We start from the raw sequence: 20903 nt of genomic DNA, 5'->3' as shown, positions 1-20903 counted from the left end.
TGTAGAGTGAGGGCATTGACGGACCGTTGTCGGACGTTGGTGAATGAAGAGAGAGAAGAGGAGGCTGAAGTGAGAGGACAGGGAGCGAGGGAAAAGGAAAGGGAGGAAGGAACGAGGAGGGAGTGGTGAGAAGCAGAGCCAAGGTCTTGTTGAAGTCCAAGCCGCAAGCAACCTTCAACCCGATCTTGAAGTTTAACGCCTCCACCCTTGGGTACGGAAGACTTAACTAGTTAGTTAAATAGATATCTGATTATATAATCATATATAATATTATTAAACTAACTACTTGGATAATATATTAACTGCTAACTAGTGACAGTTTGATAGTTACCTACATATTTTAAAAAGAAGTCATTATTAAGCTCAATTTAGTCTTCTTGCAATACGAACGACCATTTGACCAAGGGGGGTGGCTCGGTTTTAACAGTCAGCCAGAATCCCTGTGACCTAAGTCTGATTCCAACGTATTGAAAAATCGTGGTCCCGTGATCCGGTATGGAACCGGTAACGTCAAGATACGCACTTGCACAGCCCGACCCTGGTGAACATTGAAGATACATACATCTATATATATGGGAATGACCGATGAGACGGCAAATCTTGATCATTTTGTCTATCTATATCGCGCTACCTGGGCTACACCAAGGGTAATTTAGAGCAACAAGACTTTTGCTTGCGTTTTCTTTTTTCTCGAGGTCGTCGCCGTCAGACTGTGAGTGACCGACAGGTATCGGCTTACGAGGACCTGGCCGCACAAAAATGCATTTGATGGATAGCCATCCAGACATCCAGATTAGCTTTCCCACCTTCGCCATTTCCAAGGATCCTAAATAATTGGCCAGACAAGGCCAGCTGTCAGCTGCCCTGCGGATAGTCCAGTCTTTTTTTTTTTTTTCTTTTAAGGTTCTTTTCTCGGCAGCTGCTTTCTGGCAAAGGAGTGAAACTACCTAGGCACACAAGAACGACCGGAATCATATCAGAGTTTGACACAAATGGTCAGAAGTGATTTAAAGTAACTACAATGAGCTAAGCTGAGGTGATATCCACGGTCAAAGGGGTCCATGACTCCATACGCATCATCATGAGCCCTTGACAGGTTAGTTCTAAGCTGAATAAAGTGTATATCTTGGAACTTGGAAGCGGAGAGAGATAAACAGTAAAGAGAGGGGGATCTGATGTGGAGTCTGTTAACAGCGCCAAAGCATTATTATTGCCTCGTAATACTCGCATCGAAGTCAACGATCCAGCAGTGAAAATTGCTTGGCTCCGAGCGAGCCCTCAGAGCTGAGAGGGGGAGAGAGGGTTTTTGAAGGCTAGATCCTGACCTATTTCTATTTTATTCCTTTTAGTCTTGCTGTAATATGTGTTTGACCGGGAAGAGTCTCTGATTCCAGACCATGCGAGCTGTTCTGTGGCTTGGAAGACCTACATATTCGGGCCTTTTTCCATTGCAAAGGCAACAAATGCCAACAAAACCAAGACCCTCTGGCAGCCACATATTGGCTGGGCAAAGAGGGGAAACACCTCAGATAAGACAGAAAACCAACCACCAACCTACTCTGTCGATGAATCGAGGAAGTAATCGCAGATCAGTGCGAACTTCCAAGAATGTCGTCCTTTTTTTTTTTTAAAGAAAAGGGCAACCCCTTAACACCTAGGCCACTGACACCTCATCCTGGTTGCAGAAGCCATCCTCTTGGCGCCCTGTATTTTGCACCAGCACGGGGAAGTTCCATATTCCATACAGCAAGAACTGGGTTACAGTGGTGATGGGAAATAAGTTTGGTACACTCACAAGATACACGGGTACGTACACAGCCACGACTTCCGGCAGTGCCATCGAATGCATGGATGAAGCGAGTGGGAAAGGGAAGGGTTCCTTGCATAGACTCGTTTTCCAGAAGATTGAATAAACGACATCTCTACTCGTACTTTTTTTCTTTTTTCTTTTCTTCTTGTTTTCAGCGGAGCAAAGTCTCAGGGTTTTCAAAGTCTCAGGTTTTAGAAAGGAGACAAAACAAAGCATCTCACCTTTTTCTGGTAGGTTAGATATTTTGCAGCCTCTTTCGCGTAATTTGACCAATCCTCCCCTCCCCACTACTTCTTCTTCCCCGGCCCCCCCCAAGAAGACCCGAGTACTCCGTACATCAATGGCTAAGGGGGCTGTTGACCAGTTCTAATTGGGAGGACGGCGAGGTTTGTTTGTGCTGTTTGCATTTCCCAAAAATACCGGGCTTTTGGGGGCTTGTTATTTTTACGCACAGCGTGATCTTTCATTACCTCTTGTAACTAACTAACTAACTAACTAACTAATTTGGATTTGGGATGAGTAATCAAGCATATATTCGAAATCAGCACATGGAAGGTAGAAGGAACTCAGCCAAAAGGAAAAAAGGGGTTCCTGTATCTGGCATCTATCCGCAAAGACTGGTGTTTATTTGCTTGTTTTTCCATCTGATTTCATATACGTCTTTGACATTGACACATAACTACCGTCTCGTTGGACTGCATTTTCTTGTGTAGCGGATATCGACCAGTGTGCGTCTTGAATATCTGCGCCCCGCGCCCCGGCCCCCCCTAAAAAAAAAAAGTGGGTATGTAACTTCATCCCAAGGGATGTATGGAGACTTCGAGTTTTACGGCACCAGGATTTTATATTCAGGAGAGAATAGTGCTCTTCAATTATCCAGTTATACGTTTTACATGTACTGTCGAGAGTTTGTCAGGTGGCTCGTGATTTCTAGCCACGCATCAAACTGTTGAAGATTTCTAAAACAGTGTACTGAGATCAGCCCAGTACGTTTGTGTCTTCATTCTATTATCTCTTTCATGCATTTGGTGTCTAAACATAAGCGAACCATCTCAAAAAGTATCGAGGAAATAGGAGCCATGCTAACTTTCTCGCTCTAGATGCAAAACACTCGATACATGAAAATGGCTGTCGAGTTAATATTAAAGTGACGTTTGATGCTATATAGGCATTTAAATGTTAATTGATCTGATCAACCAATCATGCAATTCCATGAGTTTTTGCATGTGATTGGGCCTGAAGTCGACGACGCTGAAGAAGGTAAGGAACTTGGACATCCCTTGAAGAAATAAAAGAGGAGAAATGTTTGATGTTAGCGGCACACACGCATTTGATATAGGGCATAGAGTCAATATCTGAACTCAAAAGAAAATCTATCCTCTACCCCTTATTAATTGGGAAAATATAGAGGCCTTCTCCCTATTCTCTCAGCAACTGCCCTCGCATACCCTTGGCTTTGTCGATTCGCGCGCAAGCACACTCGATCTCACGATCCACGGACGGGATTTTGTAATACGCCAGTCACCAACTATTCTCTCTTCAACCCGCTCGGGCGGTACTACGGGAGCAGGTACGTTTTTTTTTTTTTTTGTCACGTTCGAATTTGACAGCTTTGCCTTATATACCTTAGTCTCAAAGCTGGTGAAGAAAAGAAAAAGAGGAGAGGGGAAGGATATACTTCCCCACCCAACGATGGAAAACCCCTTTTCTGACCGTCCTCTAGTCGTGTGGAAAATAACCCCCTTAATCGCAGAATGGCTCTCATCTAAACAAAACATCTTCTGGACATCCTCAGTCCTAAACCCGGATTCGACTATCGTAGAGCTCGGCTGCGGAATATCAGGCCTAATAGCCATGACCTTGGCTCCATCCGTCAGCCATTACATCGTTACTGACCAAGAATACGTACACAGGTTACTAAAGGAAAACCTCGAAAGCAATTCCAGAGCCACAGGTACAGGTACAGGAAAAACTAGCACAACAACATCGCGCCACCATAATCACCACAATGGCCGCCGCTCCCGCAAACAAACCCATTTTTCTTCTGGATGCCAACCAGACGATCCGATGGCGAATATCATATTTACCACGCTGGACTGGGAATTCGACTCCCCTTCCACGCTGAAACAGGTTCTTGACATCCGTGTACAAGGGGCAGAATCCCATCCTTCCTCAGGTAGCCAACATAACGCTACCTCTGGCAAAAAGGGAGAAGAGCCAAGGGAAATGGAAGGAGCAGCGAAGGGAGATCCTGGCTTCGACCTCCTTCTCGCCTGCGACTGTATATATAATGATGCCCTGATCGAGCCATTCGTGCAGACGTGCGCGGATATCTGTCGTTTGCGACCTGGTTTTATACCTCCAAGTTCCCCGTCCCCAGAGGGGGAGGGAGAGGGGATGGGTACATGTGTTCAGGAATCATCGTCCTTCGCTGCAGACAGGAGGAATCCTACGGTATGTGTTATTGCGCAGCAGCTGCGGGCGCCGGATGTGTTTGAGTCGTGGCTGCAGGCAGCCCTGGAGGAGTTTTGGGTGTGGAGGGTTTGTGATGAGGTTGCGGGGAAGGAGTTGGAGGGGGGGTCTGGGTATGTGGTTCATGTGCTTGTGTTGAGGGGGTAGGTTGAGTTAGATGGAGGGGGGTGTGTGGAGTGGGGCGAAAGGAGTGTTAATATGATCCAGAATGCGCTTGTGCTTGGGACTGGGTGGAAAGTTCTTAGTTGGCTTATCATGAGCTGGTCTCTGATCTCTTACTCTAATGTGGAAATCGGGTTTGAGACATGATATAACCCATTGAACAATCGAGCACACGTCTCAAAGTTCAACCATTTTTGAGGTTGATCGTTACATGCAATCGAGATGACATTGCGCTCGGAAGACGAATAATCACACCGAAACGCTTCAAAAAATCTTTGTGTTCGCCATCGACATCAACCCTGATCCTCAACCCGACTATTCAGAATTATCTGCAGCCGGCATCTAATTCTCGACCACTCCAACCAAAAGACTAAAGAGAGAAAGGAAGACAAATTTATCCCTCTACGCTATGTTTTTCATACCAAGCGAAGACAACAACTCACTAAATTAAATACCCACACTAAATCAGTCTACCAACGCCTTCTGCTCCTCATGCCACATCTTCTTGACCTCAAAACTCTCCCGACCTATCGTACTCCACTCCAATCTCATCCACCTCTCATGCCTCTCCAATGCATCCACAAAATGCTTCAGAGCCAACACAACCTGGCCCGACCACTTCTCCTTGCTAACATTCCCCACCCCAACCTCCAATGGCGGCATCAAAACCCTATCAATCCTCTTCCTCTCCCCACCATCCCCTTCCCGATCTCCTTCTCCTTGCACCCTGCCCCCTCTCTCCACCCCCTCCCTAACGTCTTTATTCCACTTCTCCACCTCACACAACAAACTCCACATGCATTTATAAACCACCTCGCGATCCCAATTTACAGTCTCCGGCATCCGCATATTCGGACACAATGCCACCCATCTGCACCCCCATGGCGCTGTCCGCGCAATCTCCGCTGGAAAGGGGACAAGCGTACAGGAACCCGGCGGCGCATAGCCGCGCCAGCGTTCATATAGCACGTCCTGTGCTGCATGTGTGAGGGAATTATAGTTGTGGTGTTGGTAGGCAGAAGGCGCGCGAGATGGTGCCGTTGAAGGCACTATCTAAGCGGCCGTAGAAGTTTGCCGGGGAGACGATCAGGTCGAAGGTTTCTGTTAACAGGTTTGAATCTAGGCGTTCGTGTAAGGGGGTTATTTTTATTTTTTGTGGGGAGTTGGCAGGGGAGACGGAGAGAGAGGGCCAGTGTGTATTTAGAGCGTTTTTGAAAGCTGTTATATTTTCTTCCTCCATGCAAAGGAGGAGGAATTCGGGGAGATTGACTAAGGGATTTGGATTTGGGATTGGGATTGGGGCGGAAGACATGATGTGTAATCTTGATATGCGTACAGATAGAGTTGGGAGTTTGGGGGTGTTTGTTTGAGTAAGTCTAGATAGAAGGAGATTAGATTTGATATCTGAGAGAAATTTGAACGTCTCCTTTTGCTGGTTTCCTTTCTATTCTCCTCAATAATCCTTAATTACTGAAGTTATCTCTATATATATATATTTTCAGTTGATTTCAAGCCACGTAGGATTACCCAATCATTTTACCTTGTCTTGGTATGATATTACGCAGTTATCTTGTTGGGATCGGGCCGTGTTTCTAACCTAAAACAACCGCGTATATAGCGCGTCAAACGCTTAAAAAGTCCAATCATGCGTTGGGGATCCCATGCTAAGCGCCTGACTGACGCCATAAGGGATTGATAAATACACTCCTTGCCCGGCTAAATACATTCCTCAAAAATACTAAATCAAATATAGCGTATACACATGTTCACCCAAAATAACTAGCGTTCCAATGACTCAGACCTTGCCAACTCAGAGCTTGCCTGCCCGGCAGCACTGCTGAGCCCCTCAAACCTTTCAAAACCCCCAAATCTTGAATAGATAAAGAAGAATATCATCAAATAGCAACAAAACATTCCAATTCTATCCTAATTTATGAGAAAATTAACGTCTATAAAACCATATATTCTCATGATGTTATTCACCACTGTCAGCCAGCTCAGCTGGTTATTTGACATGTAAAGATCTTTACAAATCAATTTTAACACTTTTATCAAGCAGGAGAGTGTTCTTAATAACCCCCTACTGTATTCAGTGCTGAATGATAAGGAATCGACAGAGCAAATCAAGGGTCAGTCCTCTCTTCATAAGAGTGAATATAAAGGGTTGAGCATGAAAAAGAGCTGACTAGAGATCTTAAGATGCCTGCAGAGCTATCTATAGAGCTATCTACAAAGCTGTCTGTAGCAAAGGACTTTAGCACCTTAACAGTATAGAATATATCTTTAGAAAATATCAGCTAAATTAGTATTAAAAATTTCTAAATTGACCGGTTATAGGGTTATAATGAATAATAAATAGCTGATTGACTATCTGAATATACGATTGTTAAACTCAGTTAGCAAGGAATCGCTATCATCTTGCCTGCTATTGTTAAGAGCTGTTTCTGTTCTCTTATATTGTTGTCGACAAACTTGTGATACGTGGCACTGGCCAGGGAATGGAACGTAGGGGGTCTAGGAGATATACCCGTAGCAGGAGGCGGGAGATTATATACAAAAACGCCCTACACACACTGAGATGACACAGAACATGAACCTGATATGAAGGTGAATAAATATTTTACAGTCACTTCTGCTGCTGACGAGCAGCATACAGTCTATATGACAGATGCCAGGTGGGTAGTTGGCAGCAGGAGCACTAATCCCCCTTCTACAGTGCCCGCAGCTCTTACAAAATGAGCTACCACTCTAACCTCCTTAATGGGCTTCTCAGGGTGGAGAAATCGAACTCTCTGAAAACCTCACTATGAGATCGCTTCTTAGGCCATAGACAGTGAGTTTTTTGATATTTTGAGAGGAGAGCAGGACACAGGAGTTGATTCATTAAAGAATATTCTGGTTCAGCAGAGCTGTCATATGCAGAGCCAAGCCTGGCACGGGTGGATTTTGCAGATATTTCAGATTAATTTATTAGTAACGTTAATGAAATGAAGGGTTGGGCACAAACCGACTACATTGGAATTCCGAAGAATTTGGTTTGGTTGTCCCTTGTCAAGAAGATGAATATAACAAGATAGAGTGAGAATGGCTTTTTGGTTAAAAGTGAGATCTGTGTGTAGGGGAGAAATGGAAAAGGGTGTTACCAAGAGTGAGGGAAAAGAAAGATGTACTGTCCTTAATACAACTTCAGAGGTGGATAACTATACAACTTCTTCTTCTGTATGGGCGCGCGCATTCTGGTGTATGTCTTGGAATTGAACAGAGATGAATATGAGAGAAGGTGGATGGTGGATAGTCTGCTCTTAAATGAATGTAGAACAGGAAACATGCGGAGTTGCTGTTTTGACTAAGAGAAAGCAGAGCAGAGAGATAAGATACGGGAATTTAAAGGTGCAGATGTCTCTGGAGAATGGTTGTTATGCACCCACTTCTGTGTTTACTATACAACTTCATTTACTCGCTTGAATATGCTTGCAGGCGTCGAATCAAGTCACAATAAAAACCATCTATGGAGTCTACGAAATACACGGTACATACGAGCAGGTTCATGCTCCTTGTCGACATTTACTGATAGTTATACTCCATGTTTCTCAATGTTGAGAGAGAGGTGGGATGGATTATGTCTGGAAAGATACTCTGCCCAGGGTTAGGGTGAGGGTGAAGGGGGGGGGGGAAGGGTTACAACTTGATAAAGCAGAGAAAATAAAAGCGAGAGTTAAGACTTAAAACTAATGTATAACTTCAAGAGAGGAGAATTGCTATTCTATGATTAACGAAAAGAGAAATAGAGGGAGAAAAGACGGTGTAAAACCGGCAGATATGCCACCCCATGAGTTGGGCTACCTTGTCAACCACCGATTGCGCCCATCTTCTCCAACACAAGACCGCTTTTGTCACCCCGATCCACGACCGTTTTTTATTGACAAAAAAATTCATATACCTGTTTTGTACCCGCCGTTCCCAATGCTTATCCCTCAACGCACCGGTTGAAAAAGATTTCTCCCCCACTTCACATTCCCAGGTCCGTGGTGACCTTGAAAGACAAAAGTGGTACACGTAAAACATTGCTATGAAAGAGTATAAGAGCGACGATAAAATAAAAAATAAAATAAAAAAGTAAAAAATGAAGAAAAAGAAAAAGAAAATTAAACTCCAACACCGGTTATGGGAGAGATGAAGAAACACACTAAAAGGCTGGTATACAGGGAAATGAAAAAAAAAAAAGGGTTTGATGGAAATGACGACAATCGAACATGAAACATGAATACACAAAGGGAAAAGAGAAGGTTGAAACCTCAGTCAGAGCAAAGGGGAAAGAGATGGATTTACGGAAAAGAGCAGGCAAGAAGCAAAGGAATCCCAGGCGTCTATAACCACTTTTTGTATTAATTAGAATAGGCTTCTTTTAGGATTCAAATTTGCGTTTCTCATGGCTTCTTCTCTCCCTCACCACTCTGCTGGCCCTCATTTGATTGCTGGGATTGCTGCTGCTGTCCATCCTCAGAACGGGCCTTGTGCATCTTGTCGAACAGGGTAAGACTGGCATTCTGGAGCTCATCAACCTTAGCCTTCAACTCGTCAGCGGTAATGGAGCCCTCGCCAGACTGACTTTTGGCGACGACTTCACGGAGAGAGGCAATTTTCTCCTTGATCTGGTCAGCCTCTGTCTTGTCGAGTTTGTCCTCGAATTCCTTGAGGGCCTTCTCAGTGTCGTTCAGGACGCTGTCGGCGCGGTTAGCGGCTTCGATAGCGGCTTTTCGTTCCTTATCCTGGGCACCGAACTTCTCGGCATCGTCGACCATGTTCTGGATCTCGGCGTCAGAGAGACCGGAGCCGGAGGCGATGGTGATGGACTGGTCCTTGCCAGTGGACTTGTCCTTAGCGTGGACATGGACGATGGAATCAGCATCAATGTCGAAGGTGACCTCGATCTGAGGGACACCACGGTGGGCGGGTGGGATTCCAACAAGTTGGAAGTTTCCAAGGAGTTTGTTGTCACGGACGAGCTCACGCTCACCCTGGTAAACCTTGATCTCGACGGCAGTCTGGAAATCAGCGGCAGTGGAGAAGGTCTGGGACTTCTTGGTAGGGATAGTGGTGTTGCGGTTGATCAGACGAGTGAACACACCACCAAGTGTTTCAATGCCGAGGGACAGAGGAGTAACGTCAAGGAGAAGAACGTCGGTGACCTCACCAGCGAGGACAGCACCTTGAATAGCAGCACCAATGGCAACAGCCTCATCTGGGTTGACGGACTTGGCGGGATCGCGGCCGAAGATGCTCTTGACGGACTCTCCAACTTTGGGCATACGGGTCATACCACCAACGAGGATGACCTCCTGGATGTCCTTAGCCTGGAGATTGGCATCCTTCAAAGCCTTGCGCACGGGCTCGATAGTGCGGGAAATCAGAGGGTCAACGAGTGCCTCGAGCTGAGAACGAGTCATCTTGGAGTTGATATGCTTAGCACCGGAGGAATCAGCGGTGATGAAAGGAAGGTTAATTTCAGTTTGGAGAGCGGAGGAAAGTTCGATCTTAGCCTTCTCACAGGCCTCACGAATACGCTGGATAGCCATGCGATCGTTTGAGAGATCGATACCGGACTCTTTCTTGAATTGCTGCACAACGTTGCGGACAAGGGTGATATCGAAGTCCTCACCACCAAGATGAGTGTCACCATTGGTAGACTTGACTTCGAACACACCCTTCTGGATTTCAAGAATGGAGATGTCAAAAGTACCACCACCAAGATCGTAGACGGCAACGATGCGATCCTGCTCGCGCTCGAGACCGTAGGCAAGAGCAGCAGCGGTAGGCTCATTGACAACACGGAGAACGTTGAGACCGGCGATTTGACCGGCATCTTTGGTAGCTTGACGTTGAGAATCATTGAAGTAGGCGGGGACTGTGACGACACCATTCTTGACGGGTTTGCCAAGATAGGCTTCAGCAGTCTCCTTCATTTTCTGGAGGACAAAGCCTCCAATCTGGGATGGAGAGTATTTTTGGCCCTGCGCCTCAACCCATGCGTCGCCGTTAGCGTGTTGAACGATCTTGTAAGGAACTTCCTTCAAGTCACGCTGGCACTCGGGATCGGTGAATTTGCGTCCGATCAAACGCTTAGTGGCAAAGAGGGTATTCTCAGGGTTAACAACAGCCTGTCGTTTAGCGGCAATACCGACAAGTCGCTCACCATCTTTGGTGAAAGCAACCACTGAGGGAGTTGTTCGTGCACCTGGAACAGCAAGTTAGTTTGGAAGTTCTTTGAAGTTCTCAACCTTAAGTTTCGTAGCCATGGAATCAACCTGGGATAAGGGGAAATAATATAAAATCTTACCTTCGGCGTTTTCAATGATTCTTGGGGTCTTGCCCTCCATCACAGCAACAGCGGAGTTGGTGGTACCTGGTCAATCATCTCAGTTAGCTCTAGAATATCAAATGACCAGCATTTACTGATAAAAATCATCTGAAGCTTTCTAGGAGCTTGTACGTACCCAAATCGATACCGATAACTTGGCCCTTCACCTTCTCCTCTCCGCCTTCTGTTGAGTTCCATCTTCGGAATGGTGTAGCAGGGAGTTTGTAAGCGGAGGAACGAGCGGAAGAACGAGCAAAAGAAGGAACCGCGCGAGGAAGCTAACCGAATGGATTTCCAAGTCAATCTGACAATGGTCTTTCTGTGGAGCTTTAGGGGTAGAATTGGATGGTTATACACATACCGCACGGGAGAACCGGGAAGCAAGCATTATGAAATAGTCAAAGAATATATATATTAAAATACAGGGGGAGAAGACAGACGGATCCTAGTGATACAAATGCAAGGAAGGGTGAGAGAAATCAGAAGAGCGGATATGAGGAGAAGATGCGGAAATCGAGATACGGGGATGGGATAGGGATAGTATAGGGAGAGAAGATGTTAAGACGTTTGGATGCGAAGAAGAAAAAAAAAATTAAAAATCGAGTGACGCTTTTCCTATTTGGGCGATTCGTCGAAAGCAGTGGAAGACGGAAGTCTCACGTGAGCCGTACAGAGTCAGGAATTATGTCAGCAGGGGAAGAGATGCAGCTCTGTGATTGGCTGGGGGGAGTGGATTGGGGATGTTGTGTTTGAGGAATGCAAGCAGACAGGCGAGGGGGACGGCGGAGGCGGGACAGTGTACGGAGTAGGATCAAAAGGTGAGATGCGGCGTTTGTAAAAAGACACGGGCATTTGATTGTTATTATAAGCATGCAAAAATATTGCTAGTTCATAGAGGTTGCGTGTAACTTAGTAAGTCAAATAGAGAGCGGAGACTCCGTAACTAACTACAGCTATGGAGCTTATGGGCATGTGGTAACTGCAATGGAGGTACCTTCCCCATGTTATTTGTGTGCGGCGGTACCTGGTCCCCCACTACAGCCCCATTCCCTAAAACCCACTCAACTGCTTTGGTCGAGTCTGCCGTCATCGACAAACAGTTAAATTCGCCCTCCACCAAATCCCGTTTATACCCATCACATCCTCGAATGCCGCTGCAGCAAAAAAAACAACAACTCCACACTGCTTCTTTTCTTGCTTCTAATCTCTTCCTTCTTTTAGTCAGATACTTCTTACTTTACCATCTTCTGACCCCCTCTTAATACAATGCCCGGAGCGGCCTTGCTCACCTGGCCAGCATGACGCTCGACTCCGCATTGCTGTGAGTACCGCTATCTACGCCCTCATCTCCCATCTCCCATCAACACCCCGCCGCAATATGGAAATATGGCCTTTTACTGACTTCAATAATGTTCACATAAATAAAGTTGTCGACCTACTGATTGTCTTGTCCTCGCAAACAATCGAAAATTCTTCCCTATCAGGATCCCCAATACGTTAGTAGAAGCTTGCTTGGCCCCTGGCTAGCTATATGGATTGCGGGAAGCTCCATCATCACTAACAGGCGCAACACAGCCATCATCAGCTCCGTCACTACATCAGCACTGTTGACCCAGATCGGATCTATCTCGCAGTCGAAAGGCAAATATATGTCATATACACCTCGTCCAGAAAACGTGAGAAAATTGCTGTCGTGCCCTTCGAGCCAAAGTGCTTGACGGCTGGTCTAGGATGGATTGGAATTGGTGGCTCAGAACATGGGGATTGCGCCTTCATCAGGATCGGGGACCCGTCCTCATCGACCCCGCATGCTATGCTTCCTCCTCGTGTGGGCATAGATAGCCCTTTGCCAGTCGACCTAGATCCTGTGCGCCCGCGATTCCCACCATCAAGTTCTAGTGAGACCCTGTCCTTTCCCTTCTCTTATGACATTCTCTCCGCTGACGACCTTTATTTTAGATATAAAAATACATGAATTCGGTGGTAGCATAGTCAATTCGGTAACGCTTCATCGTCTGCCAGGTGAAGCTCCCATCTATGCGCATGAAGATGTTGCAGTTCTCAGGTACGCGGTTTTCCGTGCTTTCCTAGATTTCTTTGACACCTTATGTTCTCAGCGCGGCTAACATGTGATGGATCCTCCAGTAATAATGATACAACCGTGAGCATTTATTCTCTCACTCGTTCAGAAATGATTCAGAGTATCCGTCATCCAATATGCATGAACTATGCCATTATCTCGCCAGACTCAAAACTTCTTGCTGCCGTTGGCGACGCCAATCGTATTTACTTCTATCGCGTTGAACCATCTCCGGAAAATAGAATTGCAGTTCGAAACAGCGAGAAAATGCTGATTGGATGGAACTGGCCGTTGATCCGCTCCGTTGAACTAGACTCAGATCCCCAGTACGATGACTGTTGTTGTTTTACCATCGCGTTTTCCCCTTCCAGCCATCTTTGCGCGGTTGGTTCGCAAGCAGGAATTATCACAGTCTTCGATGTAAAAAGCATTCTAAATACTGATCCGGAAGATGAGAGTGGACGAGAAGATATTGTTTGTGTGTTCCAGTCGTCCCGATCTTACTTTGAAGGAGGTGCGGTTCGTTCCATGTCATTCTCCCCAAGGCCTTGGGATCTTCTCGTCTGGGTTGAAGATTATGGGCGAGCGGGAGTGGCAGATGTCCGCCAGGCATTTTCCCGCCGTCAGATTCTTTCTCTTGACTTGGATCAACCGGGATTGCAAATGGTGCCAACCCGAATAGGCAGAGATGAGCCTGAAGGGGGATCAGATTCAGATGATCCACATCGATATCTTGACCCGGAAGGTCCTAACCATCTCGTAAATATTATTGAAGACTCATCATCTTCTCAAAGGGATCAGCCAAGTGGGGATTTAGAACATGAGACACTGCGTGAAGATCTGTTACGGGATTTGGGTTATAGAGAAAGGCATATTGTCGAGTCAATGAATACGTCTGAATGGGACGAGGGGTCAACGTCTCGGATTTCACGTCGTCTGAGCCCTGAGCTGCTCATAGAAACCCGCATGGGTAACCGCTCTCCTCGCGGGGGCTCTCCGGGTTTAGATGACGCCGTTTTTCGCTCTGATTACGCTGCAGAACGCCAACTGGAGAGACTGCGAGCGGCAACTCAACAGCCACCACGTCGTGCCACAGGTGCGCAATCTCAGGGTGACCGGTTGACCCCTACTTTACTCGCAGCCCACGGAATCAGCGCCCCATCCGTAACATTAAGATGGACTCAGTCACCATCCCAAATACAAATATCACACCATCCTTCTGATGCCGATGGATCGAACACAACTGGTCGTAACGGCACAGCCCAATCCACGGACAGTGACCAGCCAAACGGAAGCGGCCTTGCAAACAGCAGCCGCCAAACCCTGCGTGCCCGTGTCCTATTCGACCACTCCCCGCAAACTCCACCTCTAGCCATCCAGACCCAACAGATTCGTCTGCACCGCACAAGATCCATCCCCAGAAGAGCGGACCCCCCCGATGCATCCGTTGCAGAACAGCAAGAGTCGCAAACGGGCATAAGCCACGAGGAGCGCAGCCGGTTACGGCGGCAGGCGGCTATTGAGGAGAGTCGGAGGACCGGGACGACTCTTGGCCAGTATCGACGGCGCATGGAGCTTGACCAGCTTCGCGCACCGCGCTGGATTCGCACGACTATGGGTGATGACGTGACCTTTGCGTCGACTAGTCGCGAGCGGGAACGTGGGGTTGGGACTGCTGGGATTGGATGGGGAGAGGATGGGCGGATGTTGTAAGTTATATATATTCAACCGTGATGTTTCATGGCGCCATGCCCTTCACAATTGTATCGTTGGATTTGATTACGCGAAACTAACAAAAATATTTACAATTTCTATAGGTATATCGGAACCGTGCAAGGTATTTTCCAATTCGAACTCAACGTCCAAGATCGCAAGACGTTCCCTGGGTTTTCGTGTAGGTAATTTGCACGAAGTAATTGATGTATTCAAAGGCCCAAACAAGAGCATAACATGCATTCTTCGAGAAACACTTCATTTCATTTATGCTGCCATCCTCGGATACCCCTCTTTCTGCTTCTACCTTCCTTTTCCTCCCCATCTTTGCTAGGCACTATCGCCATACCCAAGACGCAAATCCGAAATATAAGTGCAGATGTAGACACAAATGCATACGAAAATGGTGACCGCGCGAGTTCACCGACCAACTAACCGCCAACCAACAAGCCCTTCTCTCATGTTTCCTACGAATGCGAACCACGATATACGTCCATGCCCAGTCGAAATTGGCGTCATGCGTGCATGCTTGCATATTTTCCTCCTTTACTGTAGTTTGGTCTTTGTTATCCCTTTGGGGTGGGCAAGCAGGCGCGGCATAGGATGTGTAATCGGATTGGCCGATGGCACTTGGTTGTCACTGTCATTGTTATTATGGTTATCCTTCATTTCTTTCCTTTCTGTGAATTTTTGATTTTGCCTCCTATCGCGGTAGGTGGGCAGGCGTGGATGTGGGAAGCGATTTAATTTTACTGTTTGCTGACTGTTGTGACTTATATGCGATTTCGGCTTTGGTTGTGGTCTCTTTTCCTCTTCCTTTCCCTCTTTCTTACCTTTTCTTTGTGTTCTTATTATTGTCTATTGGGTTCAGTCAGGTATTTTGCTGCTACAGAGGTTCTTTAGAGTGTTTATGGCAGCTTCACAGAAAAATGTCAAAAAAGAAGAACGAAGAGCAACCTCTTTAATATTTCTTTTGTCCGTATATCTTTCTTTCCGTGTTAGGGCTTTCCTGCGAAATCCTCTTCCTGGGAAAATATTTGCATTTATCCGCCAGTGTGAAGTTAAGTGTATCCCATCTCTCCCTGCTCTTCTTGTCCAAAAGGAGTTCGAACGTTTTGTTGCGCCTGACAGTTATCTTCGGACTTCTCGATGTAAGAATAGCCAAAAAAAGGGGGCGAGTTAAGCGTGCTGTTGAAGTTTGCTGACACCCAGAAGCAGGTAACTAGTAGATGATCAATTCAGAATGACTTTGTCCAATTAAACATTGCATTGTATATTCACACCGACGATACCAGGTGACTATCATGAATACTTTTAGCCACATAAATATGTACAGGACGTCAACTCACGACAAACAAATATTATTACAAGTGTATCAATTCAATTTCAATTACTATGCAAACTCAGGTAGTGTGTAAATATTGTCATAAAACACACATTCACAAGCTAAACCGAAACCTTGGATCATCATCACCCATATTTTCTAACTCCTCCGATCCAAGTCTAGCATCTCTTTCCCCCCCCTCTCTCTAATCCGATTTTCTTTAACTAACCCCAGCGCAAATACGGTACTCATGATCCCACAGAAGATCACCATAGACAACGCAACACCATAGCCTACAAAACACCTTGGCGCCTGCTTGCGCACAAACACATTACTCGCAATGATACCACCAAGATTCCCAAGGCCAACTTGGATAGCCAGACCAACAGCAGGGTTGTAGTGCCCGCCCAGTTTATTTGCCAGCCACACAATCGTCGCTGGCTGCACGATATAGCAACCCGTCGTGATGAAGAAAACGGCCATGTAACGGACACCAAGTGGCAAGCCACCCTTCAAAGGGGCCTGGCATATCAGGATGATGTAGCCGATGCTCGCGAACATGATGCCGAACATGATGAAGCCGTACCGGTGCCTGAGGCGGTCGGTGAAATACGAGACAATCACGGTGGTGGTAGCGGAGGTGGCCCAGACCGGGATGCTCTGTATCTGACTTTGGAGGCCGCTGTAACCTAGAGAGTTGACTATAGACGGGATGAAGAGCGCAGTTGCATAGCCCGACACGGTGATGCCAATGTATATCAAGCTCGCAACCAGGATCTTCCAGTCAGTCAGGATCCGCCTCCAGGCCGTGGAATCCAGTTGGTCCATTCTTGCGAAGCCGCCCATGTCTTCCGAGTGGCGGTTGTGAAGGAGTGCTTTCTCCTCCTCTGTGAGGAATTTGGCTTTATCGGGCCAGCCGGTTAAGAACAATTTGGCAGGGACGGCGAGAATAACGGATATGAGACCCTCGATTATGAATATCCACCGCCAGCCTGAGTAGCCACCCCGACCTTGCAAGTGGCTGAGAGCGTAGGCAAGAAGGCCACCAAAGGCACCCGCCACCAACCCGGCAACCCAGAATATGGAAAAACGCTTTTGGAACTCGTGGCGTTTGTAGAACATGGCCATGAGATAGGCGCAGCCAGGGACGTAGCCGGCTTCAAAGACACCAATGAAGAATCGACAAGCGATCAAACCCGCGTTGTTCTTGACGAAGCCCTGACACATAGCCGCGATGCCTGAATATGGAGAGGTATAAATTTAGCGGTTTCACTGAAAACCTGGGGTAATTACCATCCTCTGGTTCTAGAAACGTAGTTCCACGTACCCCAAAGAATGTAAGCAGGCTGATCCATGTCGAAGGAGCGAAATTTTTCAAGACAATGTTACTTGGAATATCTAAAATAATGTAAGGGACAAAGAAGACCTGCAGAGCGATATTGAAATCATTGACCTTGAGCTTCAGTTCCTCTACGATCCCCGAGGACTGCCGCATTCCCTAAATTGATCCTGTCAAGAAACCCGAAGAGGAATATGACCCATAGCGGGAGCAGAAGATGGATGTCAATTTTTCGTAGCAGTCTACTCTCTTTCTTCGGATCAATGGCCTCATTGTCAGAGATCTCCGCCGCTTGGTTTTGCACTCGAGAACCTTCACCAGGGGATTTTTCGGCTGGAAATGAGTCTGAGATCATTACTGGTTCCCAAACCAAAATTGTTGGAGATATGTCGAAAGAATGGAGATTACCCCTTTCCCATGGGCACCTAAGTAGGAACAGGAGTTTGAATGGTTTTTTCTTTCTTTTCTTTTCTTTTTTTTTTTTTTTTGGTTTTAATTTTTTTTTTCTTTGACGGAACAAAAGAATGTTTGAAACTATCTCAACATAGAAGAATCTCGACAATATAACCAGGGAAGAGTAAGACGGACAAAATATAAAAAATATAAAAAATAAAAATAAGGAGAGCAATGGTCAGAAGAGAAACCGCGTTAAGAATACCAGCTGAAACTTTCTACACAGAAGCGTTCCCCCTGGAGACCTGTGCCCGATACCATTGGTGTCCCCGGGAACTACCTGTAGTAGCACGGTAGGCATTCTCCAATTAAGATGGGAGCCGTCTTGCATCTAGAACATGGCATTGACGTTTCCATGCAGCTTATGAACACCAAAAAAAAAAAAAAAAAAGGCTCTCATCTCCGTTGTTGAAACGGAAAGGACTCCGACACAGAGAGGGCTGATGGAATGTTTCTTAATACCATATTCATCGATCACGAACGGCGTCGGTATAACCATAAAGCTCGTTCAGGCGGCAGAGATAACTACATGGGCGTGTTTCATATGGATTGAATGAGGTTTATCGCCAAGAGCGGCGGCAACTAGAATCTCTCTTCGCATTCGCATTGCGCTGCAACTTCGTCAGGGAGAAGAGTTAAACGAGACGGACTCGATGGCAGAGCTGAGATCTCTCATATCAAGAATCCAAATGAAGTCAGAGTCTACCTGTTTGGGGATGGTTCGACGGATGAATATTTTGGAAGTTTAGAGTGGAATCACGTGGAATGCTCTACCTGACCAACCCCAATTGCCAAAGTATATTCTGGAACAAGGAACGAGCGAGTACAAATCCCATAGACACAAGTTCCGCCCCTCGAACATATGAGGAGGCCTGAAGGAAACAAGTATCATCCCAATGATCAAATCTTTTAAAATACAAGGTATTAGATCTCTAAACTCAGTTGATACTATCATTCTTCTTCTGTTCTGCTACGATCACAAAACTTATGCAGCAAAACTTAGTTCTGCGGTGTGTTTTTGCAGCGAGGAAGCGCGAATGTAACATGAGAATGATCCGGCATGTGAGAAAGCATGTCATGCACAAGATTGGTTACAAAGATCGCTAGCCGCGCCCGCTTGCCTGTGCTGTTTGGAGACAAAGTTCAAGTTCTTTCCGGCCAATTCTTGTGTCAGAGTTAACGTAATCAACCACCCAACGCCCGTTTACACCCAACGCCAGCTCAAATCTTCACATTTTTCATTCATATTTAACCACCCACAACATGCACCATGAAGCAGTTATACAAGCCGCGATTGATGATTTGAACGCGCAATCAACGCCTAATTACACTGAGACCGCTAAAAAAAATATGGAATCAGCTGATATACATTGTCAAGGCGTTATAGAGGCGTTCAAATGTCAAGAAAGGAAGCAAGCTCTATCCACTGCAAAGCTCTCACTGATTCGCAAGAAAAACAGCTCCTTTTTCATATCAATTGATTGGCAGATCACGGTTTCCCTTGTACGCCCCAAATTCTTCATAATCTCATTGTTGAGATTCTAAAAGCACCTATTGGAGTCAACTGGGTGGCTCAGTTCTGCGAGTGCCACAAGGATGTGATCAAGTCACTCTACCTGTGAAATATCGACCAAAAATGCAAGATTGCAGACAATTCTGCATACTTCAAACATTATTTTGATCTTGTAATAGATTTCTTTCTTATACTGCATTTTTAATTCTCATCTTGCTAATTTATCTTAATTTTTCAGCTGCAGGCAAAAATCATGAAATACAACCTTGAACCTGCGAATATCTACAACTTTGATGAGAAAGGATTCCTATTAGGATTCATTCACACCCTCAAACGTATTGTATCGATTAATTTGCTCAAATCGGGCTGTATGATAGGTGCCAGCCAGGATGGCAGTCGAGAATTCATAACACTACTTGCCTCAATTTGCGCAGATGAAACTTCGCTCCCACCTGCTCTCATATATCAAGGGGAATCAAGAGATATGCAAGATACTTGGCTCGAAGATTTTGATAGTGAAAAGGATCAGGCCTACTTTGCTGCTTCAGAAAATGGGTGGAGCAATGATGAATATGGGTTAACATGGTTAAAGAAGATCTTTGAACCTCTTACAAAAAAGAAGGCAGGCCGCGGATATAGACTTCTTATATTGGATGGCCACTCATCCCATGTTAATATGGCATTCATCAATTATGCAGATCGGAATCGAATTCTAGTCACTGTCTTTCCTCCCCATTCTACACACCGATTACAGCCGCTAGATGTTGGGATATTTGGACCATTGGGTAAATCATATTCCAAACAACTGAATGAATGAATGAGAACTGGAATGGGATTCATACGCACTACAAAGAGGTCTTTTTGGCAGCTTTTTGACACTGCGTGGAAGGAGGCAGTTACATCTTCAAATATTGAAGCTGCATTTGCTGCTACTGGCATACATCCATTCGATCCGGAACGCGTTCTTAAAAAGCTTCAAATACGACCTTGCACCCCCCCCCCCCCCCCCCCCCCCCCCCGACGCAAGATATCAACCAAGAACACCTACTTCTATTGTTGGCCTGCGGAAATTGGTGAAGCAAGTCAAGCAACAGCAGCATCAAATATCTAATGATCTCAACTGGGTGATCCGTGCAGGGGAAAATCTTGCTCTTGATAAAGAGGTTCTTTTAATAGAGAATCGGCAGCTTCAAAAAGCTCTTAATCAAGAGAGGAGACGTCTCAAGCGTGGCAGGGCAATGGGGTTGCTAGATCCCTTGAATCCATCATTGGCGCAGTTCTTCTCGCCGGCAAAGGTGCAGAGCATCCGCGAGAATTTGGCGGCCTCAGAGGTTGCCAAAAAGGATGAGCAAGCTCGTAAGGAGGATGCAAAGCTGCAACGCACTATTCTTAAGGAACAGAAGGAGGCAGATATCATCCAGCAGAGGATGGAGCGGGAGGCAGCTCGCCAGGCCACAAAACAGCAAAAGGAAATGGATAAGGCCGCAAGAGCTGCTCAACGGCAGATTGACAAGGAGCTTAGAGATGAGAAAAAGGCTCAGGAGCAAAAAGAAAAGGAAGAACGAGCTGCCGTACGGCTACAATCATGATTGAATAAGAAGATGATTGAAGAATTCAAAAATCACCTTACTAATCGGGAAAGTAGACCCTTGATTTCGCAAAGAGTGGCTAAATCGCGT

The 20903-nt window shown here is 46.1% G+C and overlaps 5 protein-coding genes across 5 annotated transcripts; 2 read left to right on the top strand and 3 right to left on the bottom strand.

The window, feature by feature from the left end:
* Nucleotides 1-3012: 3012 nt before the first annotated feature.
* On the top strand, nucleotides 3013-4429 carry PADG_00432 (uncharacterized protein; the record flags this gene model as incomplete). The annotated part of the gene is made up of 3 exons (XM_010758047.1): nucleotides 3013-3070; nucleotides 3219-3380; nucleotides 3534-4429. The coding sequence occupies 3 exons, from the start codon at nucleotides 3013-3015 to the stop codon at nucleotides 4427-4429; spliced, it is 1116 nt and encodes a 371-aa protein (XP_010756349.1).
* Nucleotides 4430-4909: 480 nt separating this feature from the next.
* PADG_00431 (uncharacterized protein) lies at nucleotides 4910-5756 on the bottom strand (the record flags this gene model as incomplete). Its single annotated transcript, XM_010758046.1, has 2 exons — nucleotides 4910-5421; nucleotides 5495-5756. 2 exons carry the CDS (start codon nucleotides 5754-5756, stop codon nucleotides 4910-4912), a joined length of 774 nt encoding a protein of 257 aa, XP_010756348.1.
* A 3115-nt stretch (nucleotides 5757-8871) lies between these two features.
* Nucleotides 8872-11190, bottom strand: PADG_00430 (hsp7-like protein; the record flags this gene model as incomplete). The annotated part of the gene is made up of 4 exons (XM_010758045.1): nucleotides 8872-10679; nucleotides 10782-10847; nucleotides 10939-11080; nucleotides 11164-11190. 4 exons carry the CDS (start codon nucleotides 11188-11190, stop codon nucleotides 8872-8874), a joined length of 2043 nt encoding a protein of 680 aa, XP_010756347.1.
* Nucleotides 11191-12100: 910 nt separating this feature from the next.
* On the top strand, nucleotides 12101-15030 carry PADG_00429 (uncharacterized protein; the record flags this gene model as incomplete). The annotated part of the gene is made up of 7 exons (XM_010757521.1): nucleotides 12101-12123; nucleotides 12230-12298; nucleotides 12378-12700; nucleotides 12762-12867; nucleotides 12948-14591; nucleotides 14700-14776; nucleotides 14930-15030. The coding sequence occupies 7 exons, from the start codon at nucleotides 12101-12103 to the stop codon at nucleotides 15028-15030; spliced, it is 2343 nt and encodes a 780-aa protein (XP_010755823.1).
* Nucleotides 15031-16078: 1048 nt separating this feature from the next.
* Nucleotides 16079-17613, bottom strand: PADG_00428 (uncharacterized protein; the record flags this gene model as incomplete). Its single annotated transcript, XM_010757520.1, has 3 exons — nucleotides 16079-17157; nucleotides 17213-17317; nucleotides 17373-17613. The coding sequence occupies 3 exons, from the start codon at nucleotides 17611-17613 to the stop codon at nucleotides 16079-16081; spliced, it is 1425 nt and encodes a 474-aa protein (XP_010755822.1).
* Between the last annotated feature and the right edge of the window lie 3290 nt (nucleotides 17614-20903).

Source organism: Paracoccidioides brasiliensis (assembly GCF_000150735.1).
Source record: "Paracoccidioides brasiliensis Pb18 unplaced genomic scaffold supercont2.1, whole genome shotgun sequence".
Lineage (NCBI taxonomy): Eukaryota > Fungi > Ascomycota > Eurotiomycetes > Onygenales > Ajellomycetaceae > Paracoccidioides > Paracoccidioides brasiliensis.
This window is presented reverse-complemented; position numbering and strand designations above follow the sequence as displayed.